Source organism: Falco biarmicus, chromosome 9 (genome assembly GCF_023638135.1).
Source record: "Falco biarmicus isolate bFalBia1 chromosome 9, bFalBia1.pri, whole genome shotgun sequence".
In the NCBI taxonomy this organism is placed as follows: domain Eukaryota; kingdom Metazoa; phylum Chordata; class Aves; order Falconiformes; family Falconidae; genus Falco; species Falco biarmicus.
Window position 1 is genome coordinate 52,068,432 of NC_079296.1, and position 23,877 is coordinate 52,092,308.

General features: G+C 52.4%; 2 protein-coding genes across 6 annotated transcripts in view; one reads left to right on the plus strand and one right to left on the minus strand.

Moving 5' to 3' along the window:
• LHPP (phospholysine phosphohistidine inorganic pyrophosphate phosphatase) overlaps positions 1–5,892 on the plus strand; it is a 90,745-nt gene extending 84,853 nt beyond the window's left edge. For 2 of the 4 annotated variants that reach the window (XR_008823899.1, XM_056351877.1), the window contains one exon: positions 3,338–4,347. Coding sequence is in view for 3 of the 4 variants with exons in the window: in XM_056351877.1 (XP_056207852.1) it covers positions 3,338–3,428 (91 nt within the window). In the remaining variant the exon portion in view is untranslated. Of the gene's footprint in view, positions 1–3,337; positions 4,348–5,647 lie in introns of those variants that run through there. The other 2 variants (XM_056351876.1, XM_056351882.1) reach the window with 1 other exon arrangement.
• A 1,137-nt stretch (positions 5,893–7,029) lies between these two features.
• Positions 7,030–23,877, minus strand: part of FAM53B (family with sequence similarity 53 member B) — a 54,169-nt gene continuing 37,321 nt past the window's right edge. For both annotated transcript variants that reach the window (XM_056352856.1, XM_056352857.1), the window contains exon 5: positions 7,030–10,592. In XM_056352856.1, coding sequence (XP_056208831.1) covers positions 10,263–10,592 — 330 coding nt within the window. In that variant the 3' untranslated portion in view covers positions 7,030–10,262. The remainder of the gene's footprint in view (positions 10,593–23,877) is intronic.

The following is a 23,877-nucleotide window of genomic DNA, read 5'->3' on the forward strand; positions in this document are numbered from 1 at the left end:
ACACAATGGCCCTGTCCAGGGAGGCTGTGACGCACCGAAGCAATACCCAGGGCATCAGGGCTGAGGTCCAGAGCAGCACTCCACTTCAGGGTATCTTAAAACCCTCAGCAGCTGGGCTGTTCTCCAGGGGAAAAGCCTGACATCCCCCAGGGGAGAGGCTGGTGGAGAGCCACGGTCTCCGCTCCCTTCGGACGGCAGAAGAAGGGCTCATCCTCCAGCATCTTGGGTTTGCCCGGAGGTTTTATGGCACAGCTCTCTCCTCTGCCTTACTTCTGGCACCCAGGCTTGGGCTCCCGAATTGTTTCGCTACATTTGGAGCATTGCTTCTTGGCATTAGCGTTTGGGGATTATTGCTTGCAGTTTCCTTTCGACAGAAAAGGAAATTTTTATTGCTTAAAAGAGCAATACTGAGATGGGGGGGTGGGGGGTGGGCGGGGGAACCCAGTTGGAGTTTTTCCAGAAAAACCAACTTGGCTATTTGTGTGCAGTTGGGTGAGCTACAAAGCGTTCTGTAAGACAAAGCAAGAGGCCACATGAAACAGCTCTTGAGGTGGCACTGACAGGAAGAAAAAAGCTCCTAGCACAGCCCTAGGAAAAGGCAAGGAAGCAGGGAAGTGTGTTTTAGTCCAGTTCTCTGCTTTCCTACAGAGTTCAGACGATTTAATTTACTGCATTCCCCCCCCACCCCCTCTTAGCAGCGATGAGCATATAGGTAATCCAAGGCATATGACATGTCTCAAAAATATAACTGCAAACTGCCGTGGGCTGAAACGAGGTACACTTTCCAGCCCAGGCGTAGGGGTGACTGGTGTGGGGACAGTGCAGTGTCAGGGGGTCGGTCCCCACCACGGCGGGGAAGCGGGGTGCTGCCCGGAGCTGGGCAGGCAGGGGAGGCGCCTGCTGAAGCTGCCAGGCTTTGCTGCACCCCGTCTGCTTTATGGGGAGGCATCTGCTGCATAAGGGCTGTGTATCCCGCTCGTTTTCTTCCGGATAATGCTGGTAAAGTATTAGTAAAAACATTTGAAACCCTTGTGAGCAAGGCCGTCTGCAGCATGGGCGGCAGAAGAGCGTTTTAGGGTTCCCCGTGTGACCCTGTAGGGTATCAGGCTGCAAAGCAGAAGAGAAGTAATTGGCCCTGGATGAATAGTAGGGGTGCAGCAGATAAAAATGAAGCCCGTGTCCACCCCAGCAGTCCCGAGGGGCTGCTGTGCAACCTGCCAGGGTGTACCCAGGGCTCCCCGGGAGCTAAGGTGGGTTCTGACAGTGACCTCGCTGCATTGGTGGCTGCCCAGTCTGTGCATTGTGGTCGCGTGTTACTTGGGCAAAGGGGTAAAAATCCCTTTTTCCCTGGTCTGCTTTACCCCCTTCTCCTCCGCAGCACCCATTGAGTGTACACAGGGCATTTCCTTGATGACTGGCACTTCACAGCTGAGTTGTTACCGTTGGATTTCTCTGTAGTCAGCACAGATACCAATCATTAAATCCTTTTAATAGATCAAAGAGTGCTGTGTAATTGACAATTTCTTGTAGAAGCGTTTGTTTCAAGCAGTTCTTAAAATTTTCTCCTAAAGCATAAGCTAAGAAAGAAACATCTGTCAGGGTGTAAAATGGAAAGAAGTTTTGTTCATTACTTTTTTTTAGACCTCCACTCGAATTAAAAATGATTGCCAAGAAATCAGTATTTTACCCACACACCCCCCCGCACACACACACACCCCTCCCCGATATTTCTGTATTCATAAAAGCCACTTGGTTAAATCAGGGGCTGAGCAATCGTCACCACCTGAGGGATGGATACATACCAGATTTTTACTTGTTTTATATTTAAAGGTTTTTCTCCATTTTGCATTATAACTTCTTTAGTTAAGGAAAAACTAAACCCCATCATAATTACGGTTCTTACTGCACCCTAGCCCTGCAACGAGCTAGAACTTGGATAATTAAATAAAAAAACCCATGGAATAACCTTCCACCTTTTAAATAAGATGCTTTTATGACAGCCAGCAGTAGTGTAGGGCCCGTTTCATGGAGCCATCGTCTTTGGGCCAGACGTGGCTTTGCAGGTGACACAAGGAAAGCTGAACATCAGTGCCTTTTATTTTTCCTAGTTGCATACTGTAACGTTGCAGCAAGTGAAATCTCGAGCAGCGTGGACTCCCAGAAGGGGCCGTGCCTTTGCGAGGAGCTCGTGTGCTCGGACATGAAGAGCACGGCTGAAAAATGAACAGAAAGGAGAGAGCCCTGGGGAGCTTCAGTGCTGGACTGAAGAAAGGATTTGGTACTTGTACAGACAAGTGCTCACCAAATTCTGCACATCATTAATAATAATAATACTGATCTCTCTGCCTCCCATGCATCCGATGGGAAATGCATCTTCCCCACTGGGAAAGTGGCCAGTGCTAAATAAAGGTTTGCCCTTTACAGGGAGCGAGAGAGATAGGAGGTGGATCTTGGGGGTCTCATCTCTTCCCTAAAGGGAAGTCATTAAGCGTATAAAATACATATGTTTTCTCTTCAGCAGCTGTTGGGTTTCTCAGCCCAAGAGCCACAACAGGACCACAAGGTTTGGAAAAATTTTTGCCTCCCACATCTGCCCCTGTCCCCACCAGCAGCGCTGCTGAATCAGTAAAATAGGATTGTGCGTCTGCGCCTCGTTAGGCCAGTACCTCTAATTAAATCGTTGGCAAAAAAATGGCTGCAGGCCGGTCTGCTTTGGGGCAGTGACTCGGGGCGGAGGCCGAGTCTGACCCTTTTCATGGTAGTGTCTGAAACCACGGCTGCTGGATTTCAAGAAGATGGTGGTCCTGCAAAATCAGATGCTGGCTGAGCCTCCCCATTCACTGGAGCTGTGTACAGACCTTTCATGTCTCTAGGTTGGACGTGAGTTCTTCCTTGCTTTGCCTATTTCTAGAAAAAATCATGGGAGAATGATTATTTGCACTGGTTTGTAGGGTCTTGGGCTTGCAGTGAACTGTCCTCCCAGCAGTCCCTGTCTGATACTGCTGTTGCCTGAATGAAGAGGTACCACGTAAAATGCAGTGCATTAATTTGCATTAGTTAGTTAACGATGGAGATTGTCTTCCGTGCAAGCCTTCGCAAAGTTTCGCCCAGTTTAGTTGCACCCGGACATGCTGAAAAAAACCTGGCTGTGGGGGAGGTAGGGAGAGAGAAGCAAAAAGGAGAAGAAAAAAAACAGAACAGGGAGGAATGTGAAACCCAGGCTCACCCAAGGGTGCTCATCTGGGTCCACCTCGGTGCTGCCCCGGGCTCTGCGAGGACATGGGACCTCGGTGGGAGCTTGTCCTTGCTCAGCCATGCCCTTCTGTTTCCTCTGCAGGCCCTGCGATGAAAACCACCCCCACGTGAAGCCTGACGCGTACGTGAACAACCTTGCCGAAGCAGTTGACATTATCCTCCAGCAGCTGTAAAACTGAGGGCGCGGTGGGCGATGGGCAGGAGCGGGAACGAAGCCCTTCACGCAGCCCCTCCACGGGGCTCCTCGTCCTCTCCCACCTCCACCTGACGTGAACAGACCCAGCCTTGCCTGGGCTGGTGGATGCCAGCGTTCCTAAATATTTCACATTAACGGTACTAAAATGACCTGCTGACCTCCTCGGAGGGAGCACCGAACGTGCTGTCCTCCATCATGTCTTGAATGCCTTCCCCTTGGTGCCGTGCCCTGCCAAAAGTCTTTCCCAAAAGGGCCGGCCTTTTCCCCAGCCGGGGCTCAGCCTTGTCTGCCCGAGGGGAGCCCTGGGGGCGGTGGGGGGGCTCTGCCTCCTCCGGGCAATGCTGGGGGGGGCTGCACCCCTTTTGCTCACACCAGGGACCCAGCCTGGAGGTGCCTGGGTGGGAAACGGGGGACCTGGCACCCCTTCATGAAGAGGCTGTTCTGGTTAACTCGCCCACGCTGCACCTTTTGGGGTGCCTGAGATCACAGAACCACAGAATTATAGAATCATTTGGGTTGGCAGAGACCCTTAAGGTCATCAAGTCCAACTGCTGAGCCAGGACTGGCAAGCCCACCGCTAACCGGTGTCACTGAGAGATGGGAGGGGGCTGTCCCTGCGGGGTGACGGAGGCCAGCAAGCCCCCGGCACGGGTGCGCCGGCCCAGCCTGGCTCTGCGGGGTCCCGTGTGTGCCCCTCGCTGTGGGCAGCACAAACCCTGGGGAGTGGGACAGCCCCTGCTCCCCTGGGAAGCCGATAACCCTGTTCCGCCGTGGTTAACCCCTCCCTGGCCCCGGCCCGGGGTCACATTATGCGAATATTATGCGAATATCACAAACGCTGTGACACATTATGGAATAACTGCGTCGTCCTGTCAGGAATAAACCCCATCCTGCGGGTCCGGCCTGTTCGTCATTCTGTTCAGTCGCATCGGCGCTGGCAGGGATGTTTAGAGGATCTGAGATGCTTTTTCCCTACCTGGAATGAGCTGGCGAGGTCTGTGGGACGAGGGGCCTTTCCTTCCCTCTGTGGTGGGGGGGGCTGGCAGGCAGACGTGGCTGTGGGAGGGGATATGGGTTTCCTACCTTTTCCCATTAAAATCCCGGCCGTGCAGCCGTGGCTTCCCCATGCCAGGGTGCTGTTGGCATCGAGTCCCACACAGCTCCAGCTCACCCACCGGCGATGCTCCGGTGGGCCACGGCAGAGCGGGCAGCGTGGGCAACGGTGCCAGCCAGTGCTGGTGCTCCTGGCTTGAAGTTTCCAGTCCCAGCTGGGAACCAGTCTCTGTAAAAGCACCAGCTCCATCAGTCCTGCCACAACTGTAAGTTCTGCTTTATAAAGCTGAACGTCCAGCCACTTTCTTTCCTTCTCAGCAGTCATTGCTAAACTTCCCTCCAGTTCTCCTGGATACCAAATCCACACAGGCATACGCTGCTACCTGACAGCTGCAGCTACCCGAATGGGATGAACCCAGTCTGTTCTCTGAATATCCCCTGGGACCGATCCTGCGCCAGCACCGCTTGCCTGCCGAGCACCCGCCACACCAGTTTAGCCCCAGCTCAGCTCCATCCTGCTGCCAGGGAGCGCTCAGCCCATGCAGGGCTGCCAGAGATGCTCCATTGAGCAGGGGTGGGCAGGGGATACGTCTTTTTTTCTAATCAGATTAAGCATTGCTAAAATGAGCTGCGCCCTGCTGCTGGGCATTGCGGTGCTCCAGCAGATCCCCAGGGATTTTAGTTTTTCTCACCCGACAGTTTTGCAGAGCGGCTCTTTGCAGCGTGCGCGGCAACGCCTGGCCCTGCTGCACGTGGCAAGAGCGTGGCAGGAACAGGGGCTCAAAATGGGTAGAAGAATTAAAGCCGATGGGTTGCTCCATTGTGTCCCCTGCCCCAGGGGAAGCAGGGGCTGCCCACCTTCCCCGACGCTTGCCAGCGTTCGCAGGGTCACCCTTTTGTAGGCAAAAGTCTCCTTTTAACCAGCATGTCAGAACTCTGCACCCCCTTGGGTTTTGGGCAAGACTTTGTGCTTCAGACTGCAGTGGAACAGGACTGACCGGGCTTCAACCTGCTCCAGACCTCCCACAGGACCATGGAAAGGTTTGTAATTATGTGCATGTTATAGGTATTCATGTATACATACGCTCAGGCAGCGCGCTCTGGCCACTGTCTGCGTTCAGCTACTGCTTTCTGCATTTGCAGGCAGGAGGTAAACGGTTCCAGTTCCAGTTCCAGTTCCAGCAGTCCCAACAGCAGAAGACAACCCCGGACACTGAAGGACACCGAAGTGATGCTCCGTGGTTCTGGAGCAGCCTGCGAGCGCTGGAAACACTTGTTTTTCAGAGCTATCAGCTGGCTGCTGAGCTGCACGGCACCCCTTGGGGACAACAGGCTAAAGCAGGCTAGGAATTAAATTATAATAAAATAAACCACATCTGGGAAAGTGACCTTAGTGCATTTTTTTGGTCTGTTTTTGTATCTTTTGTCCTCCGGGTAGTGGTTCAGCCAAAGTGTATGGTACCATCTGCATCTGCGCACACACAGAGGATGCCGTAAACCCTGGTTGAACATTAGGGCTGTGACGGATCACTGAGAATTTCTTTTTTATCCTATAATTCTTCATTTTTGTTCTATTATACTAAGCCTATCTCTTCAATCTGATTAAGTTTAGGCAGATAAACATCCTGCCATCTGTCATGAAACTTTTTAAACTGTTTGCTTGCTCGAGGAAACACAGCCGTTTTCCTTTCTGGTTTACAAAGGCTGTAGGGAGATAATCGCTTTGTTTCCCCAAGAATTAATTTAACACCCCCGCGTGCCCTTGCCCTGTTGTGGGCTCTTTGCCTTTCTTGAGTTTAGATTATTTTTTTTTAAGAGGTGGGACATTAGCTCCATCCTTGAACACAAAGCATAAGGTGCTACTTAGCACTTCAATGTTGATTTGCATTTTGCTGTTATCTCTTCGGCTGCATTACAGATGACAGCCAGCCTCAGGCTCGGGGGGCTGTGGGAGACATCCCCCCCCCGCCCCGGTGCATCACATCTGCCTGCAGGAGAACGTCACCAAAAATGCCCATTTTTCTGGTGCAACCCATGGCTGGGACACCATTCCTATTTCTGACACCCCAACAGAGGGTTCCAGCCGAGGACTTTCCCCATTCACCCCCCATTTTTGTGACACCCTCCACTCCCCCCAGCTCTGCCCCATCAAACTCCAGCCGGTGCCACCACCCGGCTGATGGGTCCCCAAGGGGCAGTGGTGTCCCCAGCGCCCTGACCCCGCAGCAGCGCCCGGCCACCGGGACGGCACAGAGAGGCGAGACGCCGGCCGGGGTTATTGAACCAGGAAGCTTTATTTACACAGTAAAAGTAACAAGCAATTTCCTGAGATTGAGCTGCTCTAGTGCAATCAAGTCATGGAGGGGGTACGGGTGGGCAGCCTCCTCGCCCGCCCGGGGAGGGGGCAGCCTGCACCGGTGGGGGCACCTCGGGCAGCCCCTTCCCGGGGACACGCACATCCCGCTGCACTTGTGCAATTGCCAGCGAGACTTGCCTACTACAGGTCATAGCTTCAGAAGGCTTTCTTTTCTTTTCTTTTTTTTTTTTTTTTTTTTTTTTTTTTGGCCATCTTCTTCTTTTTGATTTCTTGAACATCAAACCCATAAACGCTGTAAAGCACTGCTACAATCCTATAACATCCTACGTAAGTCTGTTAGCCTGTTCAGCCAGGAGCTTTTAAACAATGCACTTGAAACACAACTTTATTGGCCAAAGAGGCTATGCTATAACGTGGAAAAATTACAATCTATTTTACAAATATTTCTTTTCGTGGTTTCTTTAATGTAATCTTTCATAGAACAGGCTCAAAGAGCTGCATCTGCAAACACACAGCAAACTCCCTGCGCGCGTGCTAGGACTTTTCCTAGTAAAATCCTTTTTTTCAGGATGCTGAACTCTTACTGCTGCTGACACAGCACGCTGTCATCCTGCCACGGCTGCTGGCCAGGCTGGGTCACGCCTTGGACGAGCACCGAGTCCCTTCTGTTTTAGCTACCTAGCAAGGAGTAACATCCCTTGTCTGCATATTACTTTAATATCACATTCTGGCAGCCGGCAGGAATTTGCCGGGGTGGGGAGGGGGGCATTACCAAAGCATCTGTGTAATAGGTGACGTCCTTTACAAACCAAGAGCGGGACCCCTGGGGGGATGCCCTGCTCTCCCGCTGCAGTGGCTGCGGGCGTAGGGTCCGCATCTCCTGATGCCGGGGAGCAACGCCACTTCGGACTTTACAATCAACAGGATGTCCCCTGAATCTGAGGCACATACTATATTATATTTAATATTTTTAATTACTTTATTTATATATATATTTATATATATATAAATCCACAAATGTTTTACCTCTACAGAGAGAGAGAGAGAGAGAGAGAAAAAAATTTTTAAAAGTAAGGCTTTCTTAAACTGAGAATAAGTACATGAAATCATACAAACCCAACAACGAAATACCCAACAGAACACCACCGTGGCCTCAAAACCGTCGCTAACTGTAGTCTTTGCCTACGCTAACGTGCCCAGTATAAGGCCATTACTCATTGGAGAAGCGTCTTTAGTAAGGCAAACGGGTTGTGCTGTATGTAAACTGAATGCTACGGCTACGTCGAGTACAGCTGGGTAGTGGTCCATTGGTCACCTTCCTACCATGGGGGGTTAGCATGGCACCGGTAGCAGCCCTTGGAAAGAAAACAGAAGCCCTTAGGAATCACTGCCCCGGGGAAGCACATGCGAGAGCCCACCCGGAGCTCTGCGGCAGCAGCCGGACATGGATTTGGGTGAATTTGCCCTTTTTCGGTCACTCGGGAGCTGGCAGCTGCGGAGGTGCCCGTGGCCGGCGGGAGCTGTGCGCCCCAGGAGGGGGGACATGTTGGTGAGGGGGATATCGAGCATCAGGAAGACTCAAAAGCTGAGAACTGTGCTGTGGCCGTGCCGCTGCAGGGGCACGTGCCGGAGGGGTGGCAGCAGCCTGGGGACACGCTGGCGTGGCTGGACCCCCCCAGAATGTGTCAGCCAGGCAGCGCCTTCCACTACAGGAGGGCTAAAAATTAAGCCAGGATGTATTTTCTTTTAAATAATGCATCAAGCGACAACTTAAAAGAGCTGGAGGGTTCCCCAAAATGAAAAAGACATCCCTGTCATCCTTTCCACAAACATTTGGGGCTGGCCCAGCTCGCCAGCACCCAGCGGGGGCATGGACGTGGCCACCGCCACGCTCTGCGGTGCCGGGACAGGGCTGATGGGTTCCACTGTGATGGGAGACGCCACGCACATCCCAAACCACCACAGAAAAAGTGCACTAACAGAACCAGAAATGATGAATAAAACCTGTACCGGTGGCTCTCAGCCCTTTCTGAGTTACAGACTCATCAAGTGTTGCCCATGGGGGTGCTGAACCCTGTTACAAATGTCATGTCTTCAATTGCTGCTGGTATCGATGACTTTTTTTTCCCTTTCTCACTTTTGCAGAGCTCGGGAAGTAAACCCTGAGCTTGAGGGCACCTGCAGAAGATGCTGCAAGCCACTTGTACAGCTTTCCTAGAGCTTTAAACAAACAAAAAACAAACAAAAAAAAAAAAAAAGAGGGAGGAAAAAAAAAATACGCGTCCTTCTAAACCTGTTAGCAAGTGGACAGCTTCTTTTTACCAAAGAGAATTAATATCATACAAATATATTGGTCACCATTTTATCTGTGCTAAAAAGGCACAGGAAGAGGAAAAGCTTTCAGTGCTGCTACCTGGATTTTCAGCTTTTTGCCAGCTGACACTGTCAAGTAACCCCGCAGCGTGCCTCGGGCGCAGCCCCTTCACAGTACGGCCAAGCCAAAACAGGAGGGGGGCAGCCGTGCCCCAGGTAGCAAAGAGGGCACAGCCGCTGGTAAATGGGTAAACAGCCCAGCCCTGCTAAAAACTGGGTGCTGAGAACACAAGCGAGGGTGGCACCGAGCCTGATCGGGGCTTTTTCCCGATGGGTTTGAGAGAAGGGACTGGGAATCCAAAAAATAAAATAGGGAAGGCAGGCATCTGAGCATCCCCGGGCAGCACCTGCCAAGCGCTGCTGTGGATGCCACCCCACAGGGAAGCTGGGCGGGCCAGGGGTCCCTTTAATTCCTCATCAGGAAAAGGAATTTTTTTTTTTTTTTAAAAGAAGTAAAAATCCAGCTCTTACCATTATTAAATTTAAGCAAAAAACTTCACTTGTGATTTCCTTCTCACGGCACTCCCAGGGACGTGGGGAGCAAGGGTGGTGCCGGGGCCGTGTGGGATGTGGCAGAAGAACCGCAGCCGCCCCCGCAGCCCCAGACAGCGCTCGCTGGCGAATCCGACATTCTGGTTCCCCCCCACTTCTTCCAGCCCCATGGGTGGTGGTTTCTCCTTGTGCATCCCTTTCCGCACACGCACAGGTGGGACCCGGGGGAGTGTGGCCAGCCCCACCAGCTCCAACCTGGGGTTGGCAAAAGCCATTTACTCGCTAAATGCGAGTTTTTGGCCATCCCTGTGCCTGGTTTCCCCAGTCGGACAGGCAGTTTCCTCCGGCTAGCTGATCTCTGGCTACAGTAGTTACAAAGAATTTCAAGATTTACACACGCATGCACACAAATTGCTCTAAATACCTGATGAAATTTTGGCAAAGCTGCTTCATCCCCTCCGGCTGGCAGGAGGAGAGCGGTGGCAGGACCCCGTGCACCCAGCGCCGGCAGCGGGGAGCCCTCCACGGCTCCGCCGGCAGCCCCCCGACAGCGGGGCAAGGGGACCCACTCCCTCCTCAGTTGTTTTCTATCTGCTCGATATCTATCTCGCCATCCAGCTGGAAGAGGCTCTCGGCGCCCGGCCCACCGCTCCGCCACGCCGCCCCGTCCTCCTCCTTCCCGCCGCCCTCCTCCTCCTCCTCGCAGGAGAGGTCATCCCTGCTGGCCCGGCGCTCCTCGGCCCGCGGGAGCGGCGGCTCCGGCACCGGGGTGCAGGCGGGGGTCCTGCCCGGCATCACCTCCGGGGAGCAGGGGGCTGCGGTCCATGGCTGGGGGCCGGGGAGCCGCTGGGATCCGTCCTCGGCCGCGGAGCTAAGGCAGGTAAGGCTGTTGAAAGTCTGGCGGTTCTGCAAAGGCAAGGGGAAAGAGGCAGCTGAGACAGGCGCGGGGACAGGGACCGGAGGGAATCCTGAAGCTGGGCTGGGCTGGAAGTTACACCAGGTGAGCCAAGTGCCCCCCATCCCAGCAGGAACACTCGGCTCGCAGCCGCTGGTCCCTGGAGCTGGGCAGCCACCGCAAACAGCCACCCCCCACCCGTGGCAGGTCCCGCGCCCCTCCTGCCCCTGCGACGGCATCAGCAACACCCCCACCCCAGCGCGGCTCAGTCCCACCACCATCTCCACCCCACGCATCTCCCAGTCCCACCTGTAAGGCAGGACAGAGCCATCTGCCAAAAATAAATGCCTGTTTCCGACAACTCCATTTATTAAACACGGCAAGAGAAACTTCAGCCCCTTCTTGAAGCAGCTGGAGCTGGTGTGCTGCCAAACCCTCCGCTGTGATGGCTCACGGCTGTCCTCCCTTATTAAAGACCACACGAGGTCAGTTCTCTGTCCCCGTCTCTCTAACGAAGAGGCTCCACGGCTGGTTGCCTTGGCCAGGACCTGGATTTACTCTACGTACGGTCACGTCTTCAACAGTTTCAAACTCCACCAACAAGAAGCTCGCGGGCATTCAACCTCCCCCGCAGCAGAACGCACACAACCCCTCGGAGATGCTGGCTGCCCACCAGCACCCTTACCTGGCAGGGCATGCCTTTTGCCCAGGTTGGTTTTTAAAAGAGCAAACTAAATCTTAATTATTGAACGCCAACGGGAGTACCATGGCCACCCCACTGGCTACAGGGCAGGGCGGGTGCTCTGAGCCGGAGAAGATCGCGGAGCATCCTGTGCGAGCCTCTGGCAAGAGGCAGCGTGTGACGGTGCGATGGCTTCACGGCCACCCAGCGCGGCCACCTGCCCCGTGCCAGGCCTGAGCGGGAGCCCAGCAGGCACCTGGGGGGTGGCAGCCCCCTCGCTGGCTGAAGATGCTCACCTGATCTACCGTCCGTCTATCGGCCGCGGGAGGTGGGCACACAAAGAAAAGCTGAAGGAGAAAAAACACACTCCATGCAAAGTCATGGATAGCTCGTGGCCTGTGGAGATACGGATCAGGTGGGATGTCCCAGAGGCTTCACCGGTGCCTGGCATCAGTCAGTATTCTCTTGAATAAGCTGGTGGGGTTAAATCTGCAAAGACTGACACCGGCAGCTCGCTGGGAGTCCGGAGCAGCAAGAAGTTGGTAAGTCCAGATGAGGAGACCTCTGAGGAACAGCTGAGGAAAAATCTGGGTTTAGGCTGGAGACAGCCAGCGGAGGCGTGTAGGACTCCGTACTGCGTTTCCAACAATACAGATCCTGGAGCGCTGCTAAAGATTTCAGAGAGCTGTAAAACCTCATCACCAGAACTCGTTACCACAGGTTAAACAAATATGGTTAAACTACCACGGATGTTGGGTTGCCTGGGGTAGCAGAGCTCTCTGGGCCTCTTACGCTCGTTTATCTGGGGGAAGGCAAACCCTGGTGCTGTTTCCATCACACTCTCTCCAAGAGCCTGGGCCAGACTGAAGCTGGAGTAACCAGGAGAGACTGGTACCCAACCGAGCATCGGTCACACGGAGCGACAGGGCTGCTGCCTGCCTCCGCTCCAGCATGATTCAGGACCAAACATGCAGCCTGGAGACACAGTCTTGCTCCAAACATCCCCACTGATGTTCCTGGGGAATTTATGCATACTTGCTCGAGGTTTCCTTTCTTCCAAATCCAGGTAAGATGGGAGTAACTGTTAAAATAGCTTACCCCGGGCTGTAAATGAAAAATCACCCCTTTCCTTCCCCCCTGAGGGATGCAGGCCAAACCCCCACCTACTTGACACTCCAATAATTTCCTACAAAATCAAAGGTACTTGTGCTGAACTTGCACCCACCGACAACACGATGCTGAGAGGCTTTGGGTGCTGTGCTAAATGACGCACTACGGTAAAATGAGTCATTGCAGGAGACGACACAGAGGCTGCAGTAGCTGAAAGGAGAAGTTCCTGCTGCCCAAGGAGGGGCTGGCCACTGCCCAAGCCGAGGAGGGGGGAGCCACATTTCACACAGCCTTCGGTCTCTGAAACCTTCCAAAACCCCACAAGCCCCGAGCCCATGTGAAAAAACACAGGCATTTGTCCTTTAAAACTGCAACTGCACCCAGTCCTCACGTCATGCTGCTCGTGTTTTTGAAATCCAAGCCGTGCCTCTCCATGCGGTCTGTCTTCTAGGTGCTGGAAGCATAACAGCTTCAAGCAGAGATCTGCACATTATGGTTAATGGACAACTTGTAATTACCGCTGCACTTGGAGAAGGCCTGAGGACATAGGAGAAATATTTTCTAAGTACCTAAAAAAATCTGTGAGTGTGATTTAGGTACTTGAAAGCCTAAGCCTTCTGAAAGTCAACAGCCCTCCCAGAAGTGCAAATCCGTTCTATAAACAAAACTCTGGCGCTTCTGAGAACATTAATTTTTCTCCTGCTAATCAAGCTCATCTCCTGGCTCTGGCGCTTCCCTGGGCTCAGTACCCAGGCGCAGGCATGCCGGGCTGCTGCGGGTGGGCTACAGCATCCTGCAAAGGTGGGCGATGCTCTACAGCGCTTCGGAGAAGATGGTGATGCCTGTGATGATGAATGAAGGAGGATGCAACCTGGAGAGCAACTGAACAGGTCCACAGCACACTCTTCCCATTCAAAGGAATGTGTTTCGATGCTTGGAGGCATCTCAGAGAACAGCCGTGAAGGCACTGGACTTCCAGGGAACTCTTCATTGGACTTTGGCAAGATAAGTGAGCAAAGAGCCGTGTTTTCCCTGCTCAAACCCACACATGCTGCAACCCAGCATTTTCCATGTACAGCCTTGAGTCATTCCAGGTCATATCTTACCTTCCCTGCAAGAGGACGGAAAAACCCTTCCGCTGGTCCCGCTGCTTCCAGCGCTGCAGCAGCTGCTTGCGGGGAAAGGCCACATGCGGGCGGTGGGCAGAGGCACTCCCTCTGACGCAGCTTTGCCGAGCAAGTTTTCACAGGCACCGTCTGCCACGAAATCCCACGCCTCGCCTTCCCGGCCGGAGGGATGGCTGCAGCACAGCTGGGGTTGACATTGCAAAGGTGAGGGGATGGGCATTTTGGGGAAGGGTCCCCCAGGCTGGTGGTAACCGAGCCAGCATTGCCTGCGCTGGCTGCGGAGCAGCGGTGGATCAGCCACCGCCATCAATGCATCGTCTGTTCTCAAGCCATCGGGAGTTTTTTACTCATTTTTTATTTATTGGGTGAATTTAGCATGTGCTGAAGTGCTGAGCTAGGCAAAACCGGGCAGTCAAGTCCTCTATTGATATCGGCCAAAGAGCAGTTTTGGTGGCACAATGCAGCACTTGTTCCCCATGGCCAGGCAGCCCTGGGCCCCTCTGCAGCCCTGTCCTTCACGCCAGACCAAGAGGGGTAGCAGGCATCCCAAACGCTGTTGGTCTCAAGCAAACTGTGGGAATTCAGACACCCTCTTGGATCTGACACAGGTGGCTTTTGGGAGATCCTTCTGGCCACCCCAACTACACCCAGCGAGCATCCGTAATGTACCTTCCATCCAAACCCCCTTCACTCACAGCCATCATCACCCGTTTCTGACCATTTGAGGTGCTGGGGTTTCTTCCCCTGACTCTCCCCGAAGCTGCAGCAATCCAGCAGGCTGGGAAAACCCCTCAGGGAGAGGAAGAAAATGAGAGGTTGCCCAAGCAAGCACCTGAAAAATCATCTAAAAATGTGAGGAAGAAACCCTTGGCCACTGGGAACAAGCTGCAGGGCTGCCAGCCGACCTCCAGAGCAAAACCTCTCTTGTGTGCTGGTGACCAAGCTCAGGCTACGCCTCCTTCCCGCAGGGCTCTTGTGATGCTCCACACTGTGCAGGGCTAAAAGCCAGGAAGGCTGCAGGAGCTGATTCACCCCCCCACATCCATCCTTCTCCACAGGTTTTTCCTCCCTTTGAGCATGTGAGCCCGTGGGGGCTGGGGGCTGGAAGCCCCGACAGCAAGCAGGATGGAGAAATCCCTCGGCAGCACTTCTTCATATAACTCTGCCCCTCATAAAATACCTGGCTGTGAGCTTTCCCCTCAAACACATCCCTGCAAACACGGTGGATCTGCTAGAATAAATATTAGCCAGACCCTGATCCCCACGGCGATCCCGGCTTTTGCGCAAACACTTTTTTTTCCCCCACCCGGCCAGGTGATTGCCGCAATATTCCTGGGAAAGGTGTAACCCTACAAGCTGTCAGCACCACCGGCCCTACCTACCGAGCTGTCATCACCTCCTGTTAGCACACTGGGCTACAGTTGCTTCATAAAGCTGAAAATAACCTGGTGCCAGAAGGAAAGGGGGAAGCGGGCAGCGAGCAGGGCTGCTCCGCGCGGGGACGATGCACCTCTGCCAGCTCCCCCCAACCAGCAAAGTCATGAGCAAAGTCAACCTGGGGGCTTCTCTGCCCGGCTCCGGTTTAACCCACTCTCTGAGGCAAACAGGCTCCTGTAAAACACCTTCAGCCTGGGTTGTTCTCTGTTGCTTTGGTCGTTTGCAGCACAGCGGAGTCCTGCCTGGCAGCTGTGTCATGCCAAGCGCTCGTCTGTGCTGCCAAGGAGGATGGCGAGGTGCTTGAGACTGGAAAATGGGATTTCTTTGGGTTTAAAGTCCTGCAGAACTTCATCATAGCAGCTGCTCTTATTTGGCCCAGGCACATACCCGCCACTCGGGTTCAATACTCTCCCCTGCTTTTAAGGCACCCAAAATCTGGTGTCCCCGAGGCTGCTTTCCTGGTAAGTGGGAAGGGGAATATGGGAGACGGGGAGGGAGTTCCACCAGGCACTGCTCCGTCCTGACACTAGAATAATCAACCTCTCCTCTTTACAACCAGAAGGAGCATCTCAGGAGCTTTGCCAATGGGCCCAGGCTGCAGCACAGGTGCCGGCGCCATGTGCTGGCCACGCACATCACCAGCGCGGTGGATACCCCAGACTGGTCCCGCCAGCACCCCACCCACTGCTCTTTGGGCCCCCCAAAAAGCAGGAGGTGCAGTCGTCTTGCCCTGAGCCATGCTGGTGACCACTGCCCGCCGTGGCTCAGCAGCACCGGCTTCCAAGATCAACACTGCCATGGGTGGGAGGTCGCGGGTCTCCCACCGACCCTGTCCTCCCGCAGAAAAAACCTCTGAGCTATGGATGAAGTGTTGGGAAAGAAATGACCGAAATCCCTGAGGAACAAAACCACAGGAGGCTGTTATGGGGTATATGAAATGCAAATAGAGGTCGTGTGCCTGGTGCAGCGCCGGAGCTGGGTTATACGCGGTGTTGCCATGTCAGAGAGCTCAAACTCATCCGCTGCTTCGTGTTTTTGAAATTTTATCTGTGGAGGCGCTAAATAATTCGCAGGCACTCCTGCACCCTTCGTCAGGCTGATGTGCTGCATAGCCTGCCTGCAGCAGCATCCCCAGTACAGAGGGGTGGCTCCCTGCGCTGCGCCCAGCGGGTACCACGATGCTGCCCTTGTTATCAGGGTCTGCCTTCCTGGCTCTTCCCTTCTCATCTGCTAATGAAGAACATTTACCTAGCCCCAATCCTAATTTTGCAATAACAGGCACCAGTGCTTAGATGGTGCACTGAAAGCTTTAGCAGATAATTCTGCTTTTATTTTGTTTGGTGTGAAAAACAGCTTTCACAACCAGACTCGGAAATATCTATTATCCTACCAAGTTGCTTCACATTGCAGTCTTAAACAAACAAACCAAAAAAAAACCAAGAAGGAGGCTTTAAGTCATTAGTATTAATGCTGCCTTTGGAGCCCGCAGGGTTAATTGGGTTTTACTTGCAGTTTTGCTCTTGTCTTTGGAGTTCTCTTGCTGCCCCAATGGCAGTGATGATGTTTAGTGAGTTTCCATAAACACAGAAGAAAAAGCTGTTATATGACCCACCAACGGGAATCCCTCCAGTGCTACAGAGCCCCAGGGAGATGCTGGAGAGACAAATCCCAGAAATCATGGAGAAATACAGCAGGCACAGCTGTGCATGGAATCAGAGACCAGTGATGCTCTCTGGGGCTTGACCGTCCCACTCATGTGCAGCATCCCACAGCATCCCACACGTGGGGATGGCCCATTCCCATTCACAACGATAACCGGAGGAAATAATTAAGAAAGAACAATTATTTTCCCTAACAGACACTGAACCCTTCACTACGAGCTGGAGAAATCCATTTGCTCAGACAGGTCATTACACAACTTCATGAGCAACTACTGTGTATTTATTTATTTCCAGGTTGCCCATTCCTGCTGTGCCCAGCCTTTCACAGCCTCCCCGCCCTCTCCTCTTCATCCCCAGAGGCTGCGGCAGAGCATCCCTGGAGCCCCGCAGGGCACTCACACCGACATGCTCAGCACTGCTGCGAGCCCCACGGAGACAGCGGCACCGGGGCAGGGCTGCTCTCCTGATGATGCCATTGCAACGCCACAGATTTAAGCGGAGTGGTTCTGGCATAAGCAACAGTGAGCCTGCACCCGTCTCATCCCCAGAGCGGGCAAAACTCCAGGGTTTGGAGTGGTTCGTCTCTGGGGAAATTTGGAGATGCTGGTATTTCGACTTGCCCCAGGTTAGGATGAAACATCACTAATACGGATATTTATTTATTTTTTTAAACCACATTTTTTGAGAATATTGGCCCTACTCCATTTTCATACTATTTGCATCATGTTCAGCATAGAAGTAATATCTTTATTACACTATTGTGGTCTCACTTCACGTCGTAAATTATAAGGCAAGACCTTAATGAAATTAAAACCAAACTTTAAAAAAAAATTCTCACTCAATACTTTTAATAAAATGTTTTCTGTGAAACTCATCTCCCTGAATCAGCCCGTGTCGGTGGAAACCCACTCCAGATGAACACTCCCACCCGACCCCGCCGGGTACCATTCCCGTAGCAGCACCAGCGGATGGCTGGCAATACATCCCACACCAATCCTGTCACCAGCACAGGGACACTGTCACCTCCCTGGCAGTGACACGAAGCCCTTCTTTGCACCAGCACTTTGATTAAAATCAAAAAGAAGTTTGAAAGTGCTTGAGACAAACAGGCGATGCCCCTCTCTTGGTGTAACACTGCGTCCCCCCCGCCGGGGAGGTGCCGAGCGGGATGGACCGCAGTGATGCAGAACTGGGATGGCTGCAGGCATGGAGCATCTCATCTTTTCAGCAGTGCCATTAAAGAGACTATCAGCAAGTAAAGGCATAAAATCCTATCGTGGATGACCATAAATCCAGAATTTATAAAAAGGTGGTGCTGTGGTGTGTACACCAAACATGAGGCAGGAGGTGCGAGGGTGCACCTAATCCCGAATAGCTCCCTGTGCCAGCATCTTGCCTCCCACAACAGACACCGAGCAGGCTTAGCACACAGTGACTAATTTAAGGTGATAGTAGTAGTCTGCTTTTCCCCAGGCATCAAACCATTGTTGGGTTGGATTAAAAATGCAAGGGGAGCAAGTAATCTGGAGTCATCTACCTGTAACTGCTCCTGGGGTACCTGCACCCACTGTCGCACCCAGCATCGTGGCCTCTTGCACATTAAATGTGGACTTGAAATACGCACCACTTTTCCCACAGTCTCCATTTCGAGCTAAGCCTGAACATCTTTCTCTTGAAAAGAAAGGTGACCTGCCCTCCTGGTTTATTTAGCATCACTTCCTGAAATGCTTTGGGAGTTTTGCAAGGCAAGAGATTCCCAAGGAACTGTTCTGATCATCACTACTAAAATTTTGCATGGACAAAATATTTTCTACAAAAGCACCAGCTGCCCAGGAGGCCACGGCCACATTTCCCTATGCCTAAAGGAGCCATTCCCACCGCGGTGCTGGGTGTAGCCACCGAGCCAAAATCTGCACCCTGCTCCATCTTTCAAATGCTTCTGAAATCCTCTGGCAGAAGATGCCAACAACGAAGCACCTTGGAGGGGAGAAAAACCTGACCATCGTCTGCAAATCCTGCCATCACTGCATCCACCTGAACCGTGGGAGGGGGCAGCAAGCCTGGAAATCTCCTGGAGTGCTGGGGTTTGGGTGGTTTTTTTAAAAACAGTATGAACAACAGCTCTTGGCCGCCACTTTTGAGCCACTTTTCAAATCATTCATGGATAAACCTCTGCTTCGTAAGTGCTGTCCTTTGGGTCCACGTAGCGTACGAGCCCAGGGATCAGAGGGTTAAACAGCACGTGGTGAATCAGATGCGCATCTTTGGGATACAATTGGATTTTGTCCATGTTTGGGACAGACACTACTGAGCTTTGTTTGTGTTTCCAGCCCTGTCCTCCCATGTGAGTGTGAACAAGGGTGGAACACCCCCAACCCTGCATCCCCGGACTCCATGGTGGGATGGAGGCGGGAGCAGGGGATGGAGCTGGGAGCAGGGGATGGAAGGCCACAGTCCCTGGGTACCACGGGGCCTTTCGGCACTTGGACCCCCCTTGCACAGGCAAAGGATGCTGCCGGAGGAGCCCACCCACCTGCACAAGTCCCAGCCCATGCTGGAAAAGTGACTTCGTGGCAGGATCGCTCACATCCCTGGATGCGGCCCGTTTCTGCTTTCACGGCTGAATTTATTTTCAGCCCATTGTGTTTGGCGAGTCAGAAATTTGTAACTGGGGCAGATGGGACCGTTTTGACTGTAAAATCGAAACAATGGATGTCATTGCGTTACACGTTACTGCTATTAAAAGCTCTGTCAGGTAACTAAAACAGAGCCTGCTGCAATCAATCACCTCCTACGGGCATCCTCTGACTATGCCAAGGTACCTTGCATGAAACGGTCACTCCAGAGCTGCACTAACAGATCAATCAGCCCTGTATAGGGAGACGGATCTTTTCTGCACGCTACTCCTGGCAGCGATGTGACCCAGGACCTAAGAGCAGGGGTTTATTGCTGTGGCAGCACCCAAATCACATCCCACCCAAGCAGGCACGGCCTCAGGAACCTATGGACAGGGGTAGGTGAAAACATGCATTGCCTTCATTTTTCCATTTGGGAACTGAGGTGGGGAAACCTGCCTGAAGGACATTTGCAGAGGAGGCAGGAATGGAGCTGACACATACGAGGCCTAATCCAGTGCCATAACTTCAAAAGTATCCATTCCTCTTAACACGGTGCCCTCTATACAGTAAAACGTATATGCACATGGGCCTGATAAAGCTTTCAGACCGAGCCAGTCTATGATCCCCAACAAAAGCTTTTCCTTTTAGTGCAGCATAGGGAGAAAGTAATGCCAAACATCTCCGAAAGGAAGGGAAATATTTCAGGGGTGAAGTTCCTCACAGCGTGCCAGCATCACCCTGGGCGCCACAAGCAGGAGGGTGTCAGCAGCATGAGCTCCTGCCAGTGGGACACCTCTTGGTCTCCTCAGTGGACACCAGCGAGACGAGGTTTGCTACACTTCGATGAATACGGAGAACGGTTTGTCAAAGGAGCAGGGAGGGGACAAACCCCCTTAATGCTTCATGCCGGGAGTAAACATCATTGTGAACCTAATTTCCCATACTGACCCGAATGTTTTTCAATCACTTGTGGTTTTAAATAAAAAAATACCAGTGCAATGAATAACGATGGTGGCATGTGTAATAGCCTGACCAAAGTTAACACCAGCTGGCCTCCGAGGTCCTCCGTGCCCCCCGAACCAAGGCATTTGCTTTTGATCCTGAACCGAAGGCTTTTTCCCACCGAGCCACAAACTGACCTTTGCAGGCTCTCATTCATGTTTATTTAAAAAACACTGGGGTTTGGAAGCTGGAATCTGTCTCAGAAGTTACATCAATAGCAAACTATTTCCCGGGATACGTCTGGAATTTAAACCCTCCAGTTTTTTTGCCTGTCTCTACCTTTTGGCAATATTTGCCACCAGCTCGAGTGGGTGCTGACGCCGACTGAGATCACTGCCACCCCTCCTGCCCTGGCCAGCAAGCCTGAAAGCTGCCAAAACTTAAACAGAAAAATCTTCCTCCATGAAAACGTAGAGAATTTTACCCTTCAAGGAAAGAGCTGGCTGGCTGGAGAGGAGAGGTCACTTCTCCCATCCTGCAGTTTGAAACTTCTCCCCACTTCAGCATCAAGACCAGCCTGAACCATTGCCAAGCTGGTGGGCTGCTCACTTCAGCTCTGGGAGCGTGCGAGCTCCTTTGTGCATGGATCCTCAAGGAAACTGCCATTATTCCTTAGTTTGGAAGGGAAAACAAGGCAGGGGACAGCACAGCTCCCAGCCACCCAGAGCATTAACACCCGCTGCTCCTTTGGATCTCGCAGCCCAGGGTGAAGCTGATCTTAATCCTGAGGAACGCAAGAACCACACACATCCCCACTTCAGGAGGATGCTCTTGTGATTCCTGGTGCGCAGATGACTCCATCCTGCGAAGGCACGTGCTCCTCAGGGGACGGTGAAGTCACCCCATGAATGGTGCTGTCTGACCACGGCAGCCAGCGAGCAACGTGAATGGTCCCCTTGTACCCGGCACCAGCATCTCAGCACCCTTCCCGTAACAGGCGTCTCTCAGGCACAAAGTCTTCTCTATACTGCTCCTTACCAAGCACACCCAGCGCTTCATCCCCACCACCTCCCCACCAGGCTGGTGGCCACTGCTGCCAGTACCCTCTCGTCCATCCTTCACAGCCCACCCGCAGGGCAGATAGCTATTTAGGGTGAATTCTTAGCCACAGGAACCTGTGGTGAACTCTTATATATTATATTTTATATATATATACTTATATATTATTTATTAATATATCTCCATGATTTCTAGGATTTGTCTCTCCAGCATCTTCCTGGGGCTCTGCAGCACCGGAGGGATTCCCGTTGGTGGGTCATAATAACAGCTTTTTCTTCTGCATTTATGGAAACTCACTAAACATCACCACTGCCGTTGCGGCAGCTACAGAACTCCAAAGACAAGAGCAAAACTGCGAGTAAAACCCAATTATATTTTTATATATATATATATATATATATGGTGAATTCTTAACCCCTCCATAACACCAGGGAGACGCAAGGGCATATTGTATTTTAATTGTCTTATTTGTTCTATAGCAACTACTCTCTGTCCCATATAGCATCTGCCATACTACATAATAAGTTGCTTCACGGAGAAGCAGTTTGCCAGCTGCCTGGGACTCCTCGGTGCTCATGGTACAACTCTTGCAGGAAAGTAAATGGATGTCAGAAAAAAGTCAGGAGGGGAAGACATCAGTTTCACAGTATTTGTTAGGACAGACGTAGCTCTTTGAACTGCAGGTGCTTTGGAGGCTCACACAGAAGCTAAACCCTTGCGGAGCCATCAGAAATGGGGCTCAGGCGCCACCTCCGAGTCTTCATTTATTGCCGGTGCACGGATCCTGGCAGGGCACCAGCACCCTACAAACTAGCAGGAACCAACATCTCTCATCACGTCTGACGATCACTGCCAGCGGTGCGAGGGGTTACGTGCCACGAGGACGTTTGTGCCTGCCTTTCCACAGCAACTTGCACTTCCAAGCACAACAGGACCATCCTCCAGGGCTAACCTGGCTTGGGGTTAGAGCTGCAGGGAACACGGCTGGGGCCAAGCACACACATAGATAGATAATATTTTTTTTATATATGTATATATATATAAATGATTCATTTTTTAAAAAAACAAACAACTGTTTAAAGGAGAGCTGTGTTTGGAAATGTGTTAAGACAAACGAAAACCTCCCAATAACAACCATATCATAATTTTACGAGGCAGGAAACAGAAGGGGCAAGAGATAGCGAGGGCTCGTTTCGCCATTGCCAGGGATGACTGCAAATTCTTTCAGGGCGGCTGTCGCTGGTGTGACAGACATCTTCTGTCTCCCTCGCGGCTCCCCAGAGAGCTGTGTGAAGGAAAGCAATCTGCTCAGCCAGCACACGCACGCCAGCACCAGGGCTGGCCCATGGCTCGGCTTCCCGTAGATGACTCAGACAAGCCACCAAACCCAGCGTTCATACTGCCGCGAGGCACCTCGGCACACACCACCCCAAATCCTGCGGGAAACGCTGCCACAGAGATGCCAGAAAGCGGTGGACACAGAGGTGGGAGATGGCAAGTGCCCAGCTCAACACACAGCAAGGTGCCCTTTGGAGAAGAGTTGCACCAGACCATGGGAGAGGAAAACCAAGCAGGTGTCTTTTCAACACACAGCATCTCTGGCAGACTCTTGTTTTGTTGAGAAAATCCGTTTTTCTCACCTAATACATCCAGCCAGACTCTCCTAGTGCCTTGAAAAGGGTGAAGCCACCCATTCCTGCCGAAACCAGCCCAGCTGGGAGGACAGCTGGGGCCCAAGCCACCTCCCGTCACCCTTGCAACACGGCTCATCTCCCAGATTTTTTAGGCGCAACCACACCAGAAAAAGAAAAGCAGCTTTTTGAGAAACCTCCCAATTAATGGAAAAATCGGATCCCCACCATTTCTAATCACAACCTGCCGGTACAGGCACGGTCCCCCGAGCCGCGAGACCGAAAGCACTGCGCCGAGGAAGGAGAGCAAGGAGATTAATTAACAGGCTGTCAGAACAACTGCTGGGATGTCGGGGCTTGGATGTTGTCCTCCCTGGGCTGCTGTCTCATGTGGAAAGGGGTTACAAAAGCTGACGCTGGAAAGCACGCCCAAGCCGTGCACTGAAACAGGAGGATGGTGATGTCCTCGGCTTACAGGGCGCAAGGGTGGTCAGAGATGCCAGGCAGCTCCCCCGGTACCCAAACCCTCCTTGCTCGGGGTGAGGAATTAGAAACCGGCTGCTTTGCACCTCACCTGCCTCGGGACGCTGGGGATGATGAAATGACACATCATCGTCACCCACTCGCTTGAGTATGACCCACTGGGTTTACTGCCAGTTCAAAGGCAAAATGGCACAAAGCGGAGCGTTGGTGTGTCCTTAGGAAGAGCAGAAGGATTCTCATGGTGCCGTGGCTTTTAAAAACTGTTGCTATTTCAACAATAACTGTGTTCATGGTTTGGTTTCTGCCCAAAGCTGAAGCCTCTCTGCTTCAGTGCTGTATCAGTAAATAAGAAGGGGAGTGATACGGGCTCACCTCCCCTTTCCAAGCTATGGGAATCGCAGAGAGAAAAGACAAAACCAGGATTTTGAGGAATTAAAGGCAATGTTTTCCCAAGTATTTTCCCTCCCAGCAGAACTTTTAACATTTAGGTCTCTTTCTTAATTAGCCCAGTCATGTGGCCATGTAATTGCTTCCAGGAGTGGCTCC